General features: G+C 37.2%; 1 protein-coding gene across 1 annotated transcript in view; it reads left to right on the plus strand.

Annotated features, from left to right (window-relative positions):
* Window positions 1-16,628, plus strand: part of LOC126184982 (protein PRRC2C-like) — a 237,944-nt gene that overhangs the window by 86,838 nt on the left and 134,478 nt on the right. Inside the window, exon 11 of the mRNA XM_049927684.1 lies at window positions 513-680. Within this exon, the coding sequence (XP_049783641.1) occupies window positions 513-680 (168 nt within the window). The remainder of the gene's footprint in view (window positions 1-512; window positions 681-16,628) is intronic.

A 16,628-nucleotide genomic window follows, 5' to 3' on the forward strand; every position in this document is an offset into this window, starting at 1 on the left:
TGTTATTGCATTGTGTTTAGCTATGTTACTGTCATGAGAAATAATGAATAAAATTGATAGAACTGTTTAGAATTGTTACTGGTTCCTGATATATGATAATAAATTAAAACTCTCATATTTATCAACACAGTTCTACTACCATTGTGCAATAAGTACTGTTCTAATTGTTTATCACTGATGTGGTATCAGTTCAAAGGTTTACTGCTGAAGTGCCTAATAATTGTTAATTTAATCAGTAGAGAAAGGTGCATGGCTAACTGAAAACAAAATTTGCTATGTTGAATATATGTGTAAGCTGAATTATCTAGACAGTAATCAGAATTTTTACACACAGGCAAACTTTCATTTGCCATTTTCTGAAATATGTGACTAACACACATCAGACTAGCTGGTAACAAATAGAAATCAAATTGAAAAGTAATGGACAAAAATTTTACTTTTGGCTTTAGCCGTACATATAGCATGTTAATGTGTTGTGGCTTCTAGAAAAATATTTGGTATGTCATTCATAGGATGACAAAGAAAAGCGTCTGGATAGAGGACCTCTAGAGCAGAGGCCATGGCATCAAACTCATGCTGTGCCAGTAGAGTACAGAACCCATTCTGGATCTTCAGTGTCAGGTTCAGGTTCTACAATTGGCAGCTTCCATATCTCAGTGATGCGAACAGGTCCTCATCCAGTAAGTAACACTTGCTTGGAAAAAGTGAGAAAAATAGGAAGAGAGAGAGGCAGACAGAGAGAGGATATTAAAAATTTGTTGAAGTGGTAGTTTCCCTGTAGTTTAACTATATACTTCACACATTGCCTTTGTAGTGCAGCTAAATGGTTTCAGGGCAATATTTACTACTGCATATGTGCACTCATTTAGGCCTTACTTTCTGTAATTCATTTTGGGTGCATGTTTCTTAGATAAGCTTTAGAACTGCCTTTGGATAAAAACAATCCGGTAAAAATTAAAATGAAAGAAGATTGCTAAATTTAAGAAATGCACATGGTTACATTAGATAGCTGCATTTTGTTGTTGTTTGATTTGCTTTACTTGTTCTTCATAGTTGCATGTGGAATGGATAATGACGTATTTGACATGCATTTCTTCTTGTGGTAGCTCTGTATTTCTTGTAAATAAAACTAAAATTCCATATACCTTAATGCAGTTTTTTTATATAAGGATAGGAAATAAATGTGATAGTATATATCTTTCTGTGGTAACATTTATTCATGTTCTAGTTTTCTGAATATGTTTATGTATAGATAACTTGCTGTTGAAAGTCACACTGATAACAAATTTCATTCTAAAGTAGCAACTCCTTTTTTAGGTTTGTCGAGTTTCTAATGAAATAAATGATACCCTGAAAAGCAGTCATTGTGGTGCAATGGGTTTTCATATAATTGGAATTTTTCAGATTATAGTTTTTAGGGTAATCTGGTAATGGACATAAATCAAATTTTATTAGTTATAATCACCTTGTGAATGTTCCAGTTCTTCTTATTTTCATACTTGCTAGCAAAATTGGAGAGGAATTCAATCTTGTGCAAGGCACCAGTTTGTAGACATGTTTCAGCACTTTTCGTGCTGTCTTCAGTCGTTTTTTGTGTATGTATATATAAAATTCAGCAAAGTGCAAAAGTAAATATTTTGTACCAAATGTTTCCTTAGAGGTTAACATGTAAAAACAATTTTGCAGAAAGAAAATAAAGGAACCCACTGAAGATAGCACAGAAAGTGCTGAAACACTTGTGAGTGAAAATAAAACTTAAGAACAGTGTCTTGCATAAGACGGAACTCCTGAAATTCAGTAGTTCTAAATGGGTAGGGGCATTATTCTTTTGATGCTTGGATCTTCCCATGAAAAGCTGATGAATAGGTTTGTTTATGGTAACTTAACTTTTCATAAATAGTTATGCATTTAATACAGCACAGAAATACAGGAAAAGAATAAATCAAAGCACTGTTCTTTGTCAAGTTCTCAGGATGTTTCTAGATTACTGGAGGTGACTGTTGGAATGTTCATATATTTTCTTCATTTTGTGGAATCTAGGACTGATTTTTCCATTACAGTGACGTGCAACCCAAACAAAACAACATTTATATTGCTGGATTATCCTAATTATGGTTTCCTATTGATGTTATGAAGAACCGTAACTGTTCCTTTGTTTTTATGTTCTGTTTTGACTTTTTATTGGGTTTATTTTTAATAATTAGTATGAATCTTTATTGTCATTAATTCTCTCTGCCTTTTTAATGCAAAAATTGTTCAATTTGTTGCTGCCTTTGCGTGCTCTATTCTTGGTGCACTCTTGAAGAGAAGGCACAATAGTATCTTTGTAACTGAGCCATCAGGTTCAGTTACGTGTGGCACAAAAAAAAAAAAGGTCTGCAGTCTGTAATAGGCAGGCTACCTGATAGGAGGCAGCCTAGAGCTTTTCCCTTTCTTTCAGCTTTCAACATGGTGTAAACATTAACTGACTGAAATTCTTATATCATCTCCTTTAAGCTTTATAGGTGATGGATATCTAAAACTTATATTTTTATTTAGAAACTACATTACTATTTATATTCCGATTAATTGGTTGAAGTCATTTCCTTAATACTTGCGTAAATTTATCTCGCCTAGAGAAAAGATCATTGAAGGTTTATTAAAGGAAATCCTGTAGTACATTTGCAGTGATATCTTAAGTATATAATTTTTCATTCTCAAATGGCTTTTTATGTACTGTATTGCTCTTGTAAATTGAATTATGTTTAATTTGTGTTCCAAAAGTGTATCTGGTATTATCTCAGTATATCCACTGATCCATCTGCTGGCAGATAGTTAATGTTTTTGAGATCACCATTGATGGCCTGTTAACCATTTTGCTCACCATTACAGATTATTGGTATGCATGCTATTTGTATACCCAACAGTATGAGCATCTTTGTGTCACTGTTTTGCAGTACAGGGTCAAATTATGAATATTAATCACTTCCTATTGCTTCAGCAAATGCAGCAAATTGGTTGCTTCTTTTTGCATTTGATGTGGATTATTGTATGCTTTATGGGACTGAGCGAGACACCATTAGTTCATGGTTTTATTCCTCAGAAAGCCTCACAATAATGTTTCTTTACTATATTTTCACCATTACCAGTAGACCAAAATCCATCTAAGGACTGTCAAGACTGCTATGCACAGCAACTGGCTGTAATGTTTATAATGTATTCTTAAGATCCCAATCTCAGACAACCTTGAAATTTTTCGTCATATCTTTATGTGTTTCCCTGATGCAGAGGTTCAAAGTTACCCTACTTGTACACGTATAATACCCATATAAAATACAGCATGAGGTGAAAATGTAGTTTGTAAAGTGAAATTGCATGGAGAAGTATGTTGTTAAGTGTTTCTCTTATCTGAGATCCTCTTGTTGTAGTACTGACGCACATGAAAAAGTTTTTGCATGTAAAATCCGCTCTGAGGTGTAAAATTAGTTTTGCATTATTTCAGTTTCGCATAATTAAACTATCTAAATTTTACTAACCAATATATCTCTTTTCATGTGAAATATATGCCACGCTGCAGCAGGAAAAGAAGGGAGCCAGCAGAAAAATGCTCCTATCAGAGCACAAAAAATGTGAGTATGTTCCTGTTTATTTAAAAGACTCTGACTGAGAAGTGGGGTACCAGCTGCCTCATTCTGCCTTTGTCAGCACCTTTAAAAAATTTTGGCATGCGAATATATTCACACTTTTTAATGCTGAGAGAGAAGAAGACAGTGGCAGTGGCAAAAAGACAGAAAAGTAATGGATAGTGGAAATGGAAAACAGTAAAGGAGACAATGCTGGGGTGGAGGAGGTGGAATAAAGAGAAAGTGGAAGTGGGTGAAAACCATTGATAATGTGAGACAGTGTGAATGGGAATGACAACAAGGAAGGGGGAGAGATAGTGACAGTGAGAAGAGATGGCAGCAGTAGGAAGGAAGGAATGAGAGACTAGGTGTAAAAGAGAGCAAGAGGGAGACAGTGACAATGATAGTAGTAGAACAGAATGAAGACGACAGTGGGTGTGACACAAGAGACAGTGATAGAGAGACACAAACAGATAATGAGAGTGAGCTGGGCTGAATAAGGGATTTAGAAAGGGCAACTAGGAGTGGATGTATATTAGGAACTTACAGCATTGGTCTAGTGAGTGAAGTTGGTTAGAGGAGCTTGTTAGAGTTAAGAGGTGAATTGCATATGAATAAAAAATGTTTGCATGCCAAAACTTCTTTGAAAATTTATGAAGATGCTGAGAAAGGTAGAATGATGCAGCTGGTACCCCACTTTTTGGCCAGTCTTTTAAATAAAAACTGAACATAGTAACATTTATTTTACTCCAATAGGAGCATTTTTCCATTGGTTCCCTGTATCTGAATTAGTAAACGTTGTACTTTTGCTCGTTGATTACTGCAATCCTCTGTTGTTACCAACGTGTCCAGTGATAGAAACGATAAAATAACAAAGCCTTTTCAGGATGTCTGTGATTGTAACTATGCAATTGTGTCCGATATTTAGATTTTCTGTGGTTTCCATTAAATGGCCAGTTAGTGCCAGGATGATTCTAAAACTAAAAGTGTGTTTAAATACTCTTGTGATTCTTGTCAGTTCTCTATTATTGATTTGCCATTACTTTGTAGCATGTTTAGCCCTAACTGATAAACCTTCTCTTGATTCTTAATCTTAAAATATGGAGTTCACCTCACAGGATTATGACATTGTATTGATTAATTAATCCACCCTCGTGGATAAAAAGATACTGTTATCCCATTATTTGTGTATCCCAACAAAGCAGCACAACATGGAGTGTCTTTCACAATAATCAGTACAGTTAAAGTTTATTTGATGTATTCAGTATGAAAGACAGTGCTCAAATCGATCTGAATCTTTCATCTAAATATAATAATTAATTAACATTAAAATAATAAGAACGGCTGAAGATCATACTTGTGCAGAGGGATATTCCTTAGTATTGAAACAATATTTGTAATCAAACTATATGAAAACCATGCAAAAACCTTATGTACAAACATTGAAAACAGACTAATTATGGCAAACGGTATAGCCACATAATCTAGAGCCACTTGTACATCTACATCTATACTCCACAAACCACTGTGAAATGTGTGGCTGAGGGTACATAACATTGTACTGGTCATTAGGGTTTCTTCCCTTTCCATTCACATAGGGAGCATGGGAAGACTGATTGTGTGAATGCCTCTGTGCGTGCTGTAATTATTCTAATCTTATCCTCATGATTTCTGTGTCAGTGATATGTAGGGGGTTGTAGTATTTCATAGTGTCATCATTTAAAGCTGATTCTTGAAACTTTTTTAGTAGACTTTCTTGGGATAATTTCTTCAGTAGCTCGGTGACTCACTCCCCAATACCAAACGAACTTGTGACCATTCGTGTTGTCCTTCTCTGTATACATTCAGTATCCCCTGTTAGTTCCTTCCTCAGCACTATCATTATGTGCTATTGGAATTTTTCAAGGGTGTAATAATATCTTCAGTACTTTCTATAAATGCTCAATTTTTCAGATATCAAAAAGTGTTTTGTGTGGCATACAACATTACTCCAATTATCTGCTATTATTAGTGCCATTGATTTCTCTAACAGTTTATGAAGTTCTGCTAGTGAAGCTTTTATTATTTGTACTTATGTAACATTTGATCTGTGTCCAAATCATTTTGATGGAATCAAAGTGACGGTGATATGATGCATGCCTTAACAATCCTTTGACACAGTTTTTTTAGCAACCTTGTCAATAACATGCTGTTGAAATTCTAGCTTATTTTGTTTTGCAAGTTCCATAAACTTTGCCTTATTTTAAATCATTTAGCACTATCAATTTTTTCAGTTGCCATTGTCAAAAGAGTTGTATCTTTAATAACTGAATGGTATGGGGTAATGTCCATTACAAGGACAGACCACCAATTTGTTTTCCGTAGTTGTGCCTTGAACCACTTCAGAAGACTGTCATGATCAATCCTCTTCATGGTAGTCACTTGTTTTCCTCAAAATGTAAACTGGGAGAAGATTTGCTGTGACACCTTTAAGAATCTTCAAAACGTTTGCAGTTCTTTAATCTACCTTTTAATCAGTAAAGTTGCACCATGTCTTACTTTTCGAAATATTCACGCACTGAGCACACAAACTCATACGTCTGACCACACACATGAGCATATTGCTGAACTTCCCATTTAGCAACCATACTTTCTGGCACACTTCAGCTACAAGCTTCAGACATTCTGTAGTGCAATAAACTTGCTGCGCAGAAAAGCAAAGCACACAGCAAAAACAACTGTTAGGTTACTGACCACAACTGGTTAGTAACAGCTACCTGGCTTATCGGAGTGAGGGACTGAGGGTGCAAACAACCACATTTTGTGATTGGTTGTTGCAGCGGTACCTTGACGTCAGTATTTAGTATTCTGATTCAGGTGTAGTGAAAATTTGTGAAAGCAAGGGTTGGAAAGTGGGAGCACATAAACAGTAAAGCTCGTATAGACTTTTATGGCCTCTGTTGCTGCTGTTGCTACCACCACCACCAGCACAAATGAACAGAGGAAGAAGACAAAAGTTGAGAACAATTACAAAACTGTATAATGTTCTTCAGTGTAGTTTATGAGGCATGACCTCGAACATGGAACATTTAGTTCCTAATGATGTGGGAATTTATTGACCTCTAATCGTGTGTTGTATGCCTGGAACCTTCATATACCTAATTGTCAGTAATATAATTAATGTAGGAGCAAAGTTCAGAAACTGACAGGCACAGAAACAAGACTGGAAACTTAGTACATTGTGTCAGATGATTGTGTATTCAGTTGGCACAATATAGCAGTGCAGGTGTCTGTGTGGGTGGGGGCGGGGGTGTACTCTAGCTCTCATCTGAAAGGTAGTGCAGTTTTCCAGCTTGTTGATGTGCCTGTGAATGATTTGACACTTATCCTATTTGCTGAGTAGTTGCCTCTGCTCCTGTTATTTACATTCTGCCATAACTTTCCATACCATATTTATTGTTAGTAATAACTATTCTTGTTTGAAATATGTAGATGACCAAGAAGGAATGTGGTTGTTTCAAATTAACATAAATGAAATACATGTGCGTAAAGGTCTTGAGCTCATATGAAGTAAACAACACCTCTGCTGTAAAAGAAAATTGCTCATTATTGGTGAGAAATGATATCCCATTGTATAAGGTTATATGTTTCATATTTCTGTTTAAGCAGTGAGCACACTGCAGCTCTGTTTTTATGTGAAAATAAAAAGGAACATTCCAGTTACCTTTCAGCTTCGTATATGTATTTTTGTCATAGTTACTGTCAACCAGACTTTGCAATTGTGTATGACAATTGTAAATCCTTTACTGTATTGGTGCATCTTGAGGAAGTACCCAGTCACAATACAGTTTCCTGTTTTAGTGCACTTCATTGATAAATGCCCAGGCTTACTGCATAAAGGGTTTAATCCAGTCTTACCTACCTTCCCGTACATTGCTGGGAAGTCTGAAAATGTGGTTTTTGGAGTGAAGTTAAAGGTAGAATGTATATCACCAGGGTAGTGTTCATAGACAGAGTCAATGAGAATAAAAGCAAACGTATTTCCTGTTCTCTTGTTCAGGTACTGACTACCTCTACTGCCCCACATCTACGTTACTCATACCCATCACACCACTGTGGCAATGCCATTTCATGCCCCCTAGGTCCATACGGTGAGAATCTATTCCTGCCCTCTATGCTGAGGCTGCTGTTGCTTTTGCAAGGGAAATTTTGCCTTGTGCTCCAAACTACTACTACTACTACTACTACTACTACTACTACTACGACTTTTTGTGGTATTCTTTTTTTCTCTATTCTCTATTTCCTTTTATTTCATTGTCCTAATCATATGGTTCTTATTCTCAGCTTTATTGAAATCTTGTTAGTTCACTCCAGCCAGGCACTGTAGTTGCATCATAGCCAGGTTCATCCATCGCAGGGCTTCCATTCAGTTGGTGCATAAAATGGTAGTGTTTTTGTCTGGCTGCTATAGGTTTATTTATCGATTGTCATTTTTTATTTGTAGTTCACTGTCACTATTTCAGTTTAATATTATCATTTTGTTGTTTGGGTATAGTGAGTAGAGCTGTGGATGCTAGAAAATGGAGTGCCAAGTGAAGAAGTTGGAACACTTCTGACATATTCTACTGTTTGAGTTCAGTAGAGGTTTGACATTAATGGAGGCAGCCAAAAACATTTGTGTCATGTATGGGGTAATGCCATAGGACAGAGCATAACAAGAAAATGGTTTTCTCATTTTAAGGAAGATTGTTTTGACATTAGTGACTCCATGTCAGGAAGACCTTCAAAGTTTAATGAAGGCCATCTAAAACACATTAACCCACAATGAACTGTGATCATTCCACCATTGTGCGAGATTTGCATGCAATTGGGAAGTTAAGTTGTGACAATAAATGATGTCTTTGTGCTAACATAAACAAAGAAAGAAATGGATGAGCCCAAACAGAGCAGCAACTCCCTATACAAAGACCTGTGTGCATCCAGGAAAGATGATGTCATGCATATGGTGGAACAGTGACAATGTGATGTGCTATGAATTGCTTCTCTGAGGTGTAACCATAACTGCTGACATTTGTTGTCAACAACTGAGACATCTTGCAGATGCAATCTAAACATGATGACCAGGAAGACTGCGTGAAGGGGTGCTACTCCAAGATAATGCTTGTGCGCATTCTGCTAGACTGACAAAAAATGCTATACAGGGGTTGGTTTGGGAAGTCATTCCACAGCCACGTTATTCACATTATCTTGAGGCCTCAGATTTTCATTTGTTCAGCTCTTCGCCTCAAAACGTGATTTCTAAAGTCACAGAATCGAAATGTTATCCCAGTGTGGTAAACAGTTGTAAATATATTGTTGAAGACATTTCTCTGTTATGTGTATCTGTTGTGTTTATTAAACTTATAGAAAAACTTGAAGAACTTATGCATCTACCCAGTAGATTGCCAGAATTTCACTTCATTATGAAGACTTTTAGACCTCAAAAATGTTATGGTATTTCACATAGACCAGACAACTAACCCGTGCTGTTTTCTGCACTAATAACTTGTGCAGAAATTATGGATGTAATTTTTCCATTAAATGGCATGCCTTCTAAGATTGGTAAGTAAGGGAATTCAGTATTAAGGAGTTAGTTAAAATGAGCTTTCCATCTTTACAGAAATTGGCTCTAGTGCTGGAATATTTTGCCATCCTTGTCCATGATGCACATGTTACGTTTATTGTCTTGGACACTCATTTTCTATTCCTTGTCCACTTCAAATGTTCTATTCTCTCCATGTGACATTTCCAGTTGATTGTGAAGTTCCCGATGGTGTACTCTCTTTGCTTCCCTTGTTTCTTTTCCATATCTGGAAATTACGTTTCTTATAGTTTTTGGACCCAATACTGAGCTAGAACAGTAACACACGCATTTGCTTCCCATAGATCTTTGAGAGTACACTGGAAAGGAGAAGCAGAGCATTCCAAAATACCTTTCATGTCTTGTACCTGATCACATTCACAGAGGATATCATCCTGATCCTTCCATCTCAATCTTGTTAGATGTGTCTTCATTGGCACTAGACTTGATTGTAGTCAGATTTTCGATGCCAGTTGGCGCATCTTCTTAAAGTAAGTCTGAGCTTTGAGGTTCTGTGCTAAGCTAAGCACAAGAGTCATTTTTGATTTTAGACATGACATGTTGAATTATATCAAAAATCTCTTTAAATTTCTCATATCATTCATGATCTGCTCATTACATTGTTGAGGCTGCAGTACGTTGTACTTTGTACAGCGTGGCCAAAATTTTATCCTTCATCTAAACAAGTACGTAACATGTTTAATTGAGGATTGCGTCTACTTTTTCCGCATGGGCACATCTTTTCTAGACTGGACAGGCTTATTCAGTTGCAGAGATATGTGTTGTTAGAATTTCTGTGAACAGGCTGATTTACACGCTATTTTCTCCATGCCATCTTTCTAAGAGTTGTACTAAATGCTGAAACTTTAGGACGGTGTATGCTCAGTGACTTCAGTAGGTGAAAGATCTGTCTAAAAATTGCCCAGATATCCGAATTCATCAAAAATTCTGACATGATAGCCTGTTGTTTGGTTGTAGGACAGGCAAAACCAGAGGCTGTGTAACATCTCAGCTGACTAACTGAATAAACTTGTCACTCAGCCCCCAAGCATCAAAGAACTGTCACCTACAAGATGCCCCAGTCTACATATCTAACCCTGACATCTTCCATCTAAAAGATGTTACAGTAAACACAACAAGAAGACTATAATGGGAATCTCTACTGAAGTGGTACAGAACTATTGTATCAACATTACAGTGATGAAGAATGTTGCAGATAGCTTAGTATCAGTATGAACAGATGTATGTATTTATTTATTTATTCATGAGTGGGATGATTCCTACTCAGTGGAAAAGCAGCATAATTGGACCTATTATTAAGAAAGAAGATGCCCAGTGAACTTCTGATTACCAGCCAATTGGCATTGTGCCAGCTGTATCAAAAGCTGTGGAATATATTGTTCATGATCAGTTGACTGAATACTTTGGCAAATTGTACGGCAAATTGAATGCCAGATACGTAGCTACATAGAAGACACCCATATTGATGGAAGACACAAAGACTGGTGCAGGACCGTGGATACCATTTCTCACTAACTAAGTCATGAGTCACGCAGTTGCATAGAATACGGTCTGCCCATCCTTGTCCAGAACTATACCTTGAAAGTCAGTTACTTTAAATAGTGGACTAGCACCGTATTCTAGGACTTCTTTTTGATAATAAACTTAACTGGTACTATATGTCCAACTCAAGATGTCATACATAAAGAAACTCTATACTCCCCATTTCCTTGCTAACAACTCTGGGGTGCAAATCAAACACTTTCATTAACATTATAAAATTTTCGTTTTATCCCATTTGGATTATGAGTACATTGTTTGTGGGTCAGCAGCATTGTCAGTCCTAGAAATATTAGACACTGCCCACGACAATGGGGACCATTTGGTAACTGGAGCTTTCCTAACGAGCTCAGTTGGGAGTGCCACCACTGAAAATATGACAACACAAAATTTATTTAACCACAAAATTGTGATTAATCAAATGCCAAACCACCCCTGTCATCCAATTTTATTTCACGATTCAAAGACCTGGTTACTCATGAACTGGCTTAGTGCAGGATGATCAGCAACGTTGGGCTGAAGGTGCAGCACCAAAGATAACACAATTCTCAATTTTGTTCACTGTGCATTTTATTCATTCATCAAAGAGTATCCTCATTCAATCTCCTGTACACAGACAGCCCTGAAGACAATGAGCAAGTTGGCTTTGCATACATACACAATTGGAATAGAGTACAACTTTCTGTAATGAAAGAATGCATTATCTGTACTGCAGAGTTGATAGACATGCACTGAACACTACAAAATATAATGACTTTACCTCGACAGATTTTCATCATATGCAGCGACTCCATGTGTTTCACAAACAATAGAAAAGTGCTATCCAAAACATCCAATGGTCTCTGTCATCCGTGACAAACTGTATGCCCTCAACAATTCGGGATATCTACCATTTTTCTGTGGACATAGTCACATTGGTGTGCCAGGTAATGAGCTGGTTGAAAAACTAGCCGAAGAAGCAGGGGGGTTGAAACACTCAAACTAGATATTTAAAGTGCTGACTTACGTACACACGTGATGTTGCATTCTGAAGTAATGAGAAAACAAATGACAAGATAATACACAATCCAATAAACTATGGACTATCAGACACATCACTAGGGTCTGGCAGACTTCACTGCGAAGCTCAAGGAGGGACAGTATTGCCTTATTTCATCTCCGAACTGGGCTTACAAAAATAACTAATGACTTCCTACTATGACAAGAACCACCAGTGTACAACATCTGTGGAGGAACATTAATGATTTACCACATTCTTGAAGATTTTTCAACACATCTGTGACATCAAATGGACCTAGGACATCACTTGTCAGTGATCCTAGTATTTGATTAGAAAACTATAAGCCACATGTGCTACACTTTCTACAAAGGAGTGGATTTTACGCAAAGATTTAAAGACAACACTGTCCACTCTTATGGCTATTTAGGGGGTGGAGATCGGGGAGGCGGAGAGGCAGGCTCTCAATGTCGATGAGAGTCCTGAGGCACCACCCACTTAGTTTCGCTCCTGAACCTCCTACGGATTGCTAAAATACCTCTTCTTGTCTCCAAACATATATTTAATTACAGACATTATGTTGTCATTTTTACTTTTAGGCAACATAATTTTGACAGTTGGAAAAAAGGCTTGTACCTCCATGTTCAGACTGCTTAGAGAGGATGGTCCGCAGCTCGTGGTCTTGCGGTAGTGTTCTCGCTTCCTGCACACGGGGTTCCGGGTTCGATTCCCAGTGGGGTCAGGGATTTTTCCTGCCTCGAGATGACAAACATCAGTCCAGTTTTTGTGAACATTGTAGCACAAACACTGCACTAATTAAGGAAACAGATGACTTGACATATGTCGTAGGCAATTACAGAGCCACAATATTGACACTACTACTCCATTCTGCAAAGTATTTGATTCTCTCAGCTTTGATATAGTGGTCAGAAAAATGTAACTGCTAGAATTTTCAGAAACTATTGCAAAATTGGTTTGAAAGCTACTTGAGGAACATGAAACGTGGAGCAGGGAGATGTCTGCGGGAATGAAAAGTAATTCCGAAAGCATGTTTTGTCAAGGGTGTCCACAGACCTCAGTCCTGGGTCCACTGTTTTTCTTCTTGTATGCCAATGAAATAAATCTTGTAAATTGTGTTGTGTGAATATCATTTCTATACAGACAAACTCCAGATTTAAATGCCAGACCCAAAAATATCAATATTGTCGTCATCGAGATGGATGACCACTGTCTTAAGTGTTCAGAGGTTTGCAAAACATGGGACTCAAAATAAATACAAAAAAGTCCCAAGTAATTTTAATATCTTGTGGACATGAGAAGTTAATTATTTCTTAATTCTGCAACCTATTCCTACCAACAGATGTTAAGGATATTGGTGTGGAATTTTGTGGGTCCATTCTTCCATCCTTCTTATATACAGGAGTCACATGGGACATTGTGATGGGTGAGAGATCTGCAATAAATGCAAGAAAAGTAAGGGCCAATGCTGTTGAGTACTTTCTGTAAAACAGAATTTGGATTTCATCTGGACTTGGTGACTTATTTGTTTTCAACTCTTTCAGTTGTTTCTCTATGTCAGGGATGCTTATTACTGTGTTGTCCGCGCAGAACTCTGTGATGGTCAAATGACAGTATGTCTGTTTGATTCCCTGCAATGAATGATTTCTTAAACGCAAAATTTAAAACTTTGCCAATAATTTTGCTATCTTGTACTGTCACACCAGACTGCACAATGAGTAACTGAATGGAAGCCTTAGACTCACTTAGTGATTTTACATAGTACCAGGATTTTTTTGGTTTCTTCGCCGGATCTTTTGCTAAGGTATGACAGTGGTATTTGTATTGTTCATGCACAGGTCTTTTCACAGTTGCACAAATCTATACTAACCTTTTTATCTGTAGTCATTTTCACCTTCTGTTTCAAACCAAGTGTGCAATAGAGCAACAGGGCCTGATTAGCCCCAATCTTGCGAGAAACTATGACTAATTCTTTAATAAAGTGGCAATTCCTCAATCACCATTTAGGGTGGAGAGAACATGGAAGGTATATAGATACTTGCTGGCTGTTTGTCGCTAAAGTCATAAACTGTCTGATCCAAAGTATGCTGCACCCTATGTAATGCAGGATTGATCACTAGATGTCACGAAAGAAGGGCCCACCAGTACAGAAGGCTGCAGGGAGTATTGTGTTGTTAGTAGAGAAATAGTAACAGTAGAATGGATCACTCAGGAGAGCTCAGTGACTTTGCAGAGGGACTAGTCATTAGATGCCACTTAAAACAAATCTATTGGGGCCATTTCAGCCCTTTTAAAGCTGTTCATCTCAGCTGTTAATGATGGGTTCATGGTGTGAAAATGTGAAGCAACAACCCAGCTAGACCAAGACCTGGCAGATCTCGTGTACTGATAGACATGGAATGTCAAGGTTTGTGGGCATAAAAAATCACAGGATATAGGCGGAAGGAATAACTTTTAAGTTCCACAATGGTTGAGCAGCTTCTCAGAAACCATAAATTTCTGCAGTCAGTGCTAAGCAACGCCACTGTAGGGTGGATGGCAGGAAATAGGTCATTTGCGGGTCATGAATCATGGTTTGCCATGTGTCAGTCTGATGGAAAGGTTCGGTGGAAAACATTACTTGTCGTCATGTGTGGTGCCAACAGTGAAGCACAGACATGTAGGGGGGTGCTTTTCATGGTGAGGGCGTGGTCCTCTTATAGCGCTTAAGGAAACTAAATGCGAAAGGATATGAACATATTTTACAGCTTGTGTACTGTGAAGAAACAATTCGAAGACAATGACTGATAACCTGCCCTCTCATAAAGCAGCATCTGTGAGGTAATGGTTTGTGGACAATAGCAGTCCTGAAATGTGGCTTTCTCAGGTGTTGAGTGTTCTGTTCTATCTGAGAGTTGCTAAAGACTTTAATGAAGATTTCTGTAATTGAGAGAGAGAGAGAGAGAGAGAGAGCGAGAGAGAGAGAGAGAGAGTGCACACCACAAGAGTTGGACTGTGATGTTGGCATTACCTGCATAAGTTGGCAGACAGCACTTCATATGCCAGTACAACACTTAAATATGTCATTACTACTGACAAGCTGTCCTGTTAAAATTAATACCACCCTCATGCTTAATGAAATGAGCAGGGAATGGGTTAGCAAATGTTCCTGAATGAGTGTGAAAGTTTCTTCAGCATAAAAGTTATGCAATTGAGGAATGTGAATTATTTTTGTAATGTTGCATGGGATTGAAAACATTGGCATTACACCAGTCAGTGTTGGAAATAGCTATGCCCCCCCCCCCCCCTGTTGCATGTATGCCCCCCAGCACACACACACACCTACACCTACCTTTTCCAGTCAAGGATTAAGTAAGTTATATTGCATTTGACTGTTTGGGGAAAAACTCTTGTAAAGACAAGACAAGGAGAATGTGTAGTATTACCTTTTATTCGGGAATTTCTATTATAAGTGCATGGCTTTGACTTTTATGCTTGGGGTTTAGTGTTAAAAACGGTGTATGCTGTTTTTTAATAACAAACATTTTAGAAAATTTAAAATATTTATGATATTCAAATAACTTAATGATAAAATATATTACAGTAGTTTTGATGTACAGGTACCATGTTGCACTAGATTTTTGAAGGTGACTCACAGTTCACTGCATCACCTATTTTGAGGTTCTTTTTTATGGGTGTAATTTCATTGGATGCTGAGGTAGTGGAAGTAACAACAGTAAATGTTGTAGCTGTAGTATTTTTATTTTTTATGTATTGTAAGATGAGATGCTGGAAGGAACAGTGCACAAAATGTTTGTTATAGCTGTTCTGGTAGAAGGGCATGTGTAATTTTGCAATGTTTAATATTATGATGAACAAACTTAACTGTGGCATGTAAAGCTTTCAATTACAGTTGCTTAGGTAACCTGCTGTTTGTGTTATAGGATGTATTAGTGTCTGGAAGTGTCAGTTGCATAAGTTGACGCTTTCTTAACAGAGTTGATTAAAATTTTCCATATCACTGTAAAAACTGGCTTCTTCCTTTTTGAATGGTTACTGGGTCTGGCTGTGTTTCTGAATTTCAATTGTTGTTTATAGTTGTAAGTGAGGCAGGTATGTTCCATTGGAATCTAGGTGTAGTAAATCGTCCTCCAAATTTATTCCTCCTTGAATCTAGTGGGACATATACATCCCACTTAAAATAATTTTTTTTCACTGGAGTTAAGATCTGTAAAAAGAAGGAATTAAGAGTCACTATTATGTCAGATTTATTTATTTACAGCTTAACATTTGTATGAAATTGTTCAAAACATGGCTGAATACATAGTGGTACTTTACAGTAGCTACATATGAAATTAGTCCTTATGTCTTGCTTCCATGTGGTGCATTGTCTGCATTGCCATCTTGAGCTCCTTGCTGGAAATGTTTTCAATTGTATTTACATGCACATAATCATCAACACAAAAGGGTGTGAAGAAATAGATACGGTATGACCTCAACTATATTCGACCCTGAATCCATATCGAAGCACACAGCTATAATGGGACATGTAGACCAGTTCGGTCATCTGAGAGAAAGATATGCCATCAGCAGTAGGTCATTAAAAGGGTGGGATTGGATTTTTATTTTTGTTTATTTTTTGGCTGTTGCAATAGTAAAATGTTTCATCTTTTCACTTTGCTCTTGTGAGGGGGAGAAATATAAAAAGAAGGGGAAGGCAAGCATTCATCACAAAAAACAAACCTGAAGGTTATGAAGTTTTCCATTTCATATCAAATCAAGGGAAATAAAATATGATTACAGCACTGAATAAAATCTATAAATGTAAAATTTTAAGCACAAGCAAGAACAGAAGGCACCTGTAGAGATTCTC

This window comes from Schistocerca cancellata, chromosome 4 (assembly GCF_023864275.1).
Source record: "Schistocerca cancellata isolate TAMUIC-IGC-003103 chromosome 4, iqSchCanc2.1, whole genome shotgun sequence".
In the NCBI taxonomy this organism is placed as follows: domain Eukaryota; kingdom Metazoa; phylum Arthropoda; class Insecta; order Orthoptera; family Acrididae; genus Schistocerca; species Schistocerca cancellata.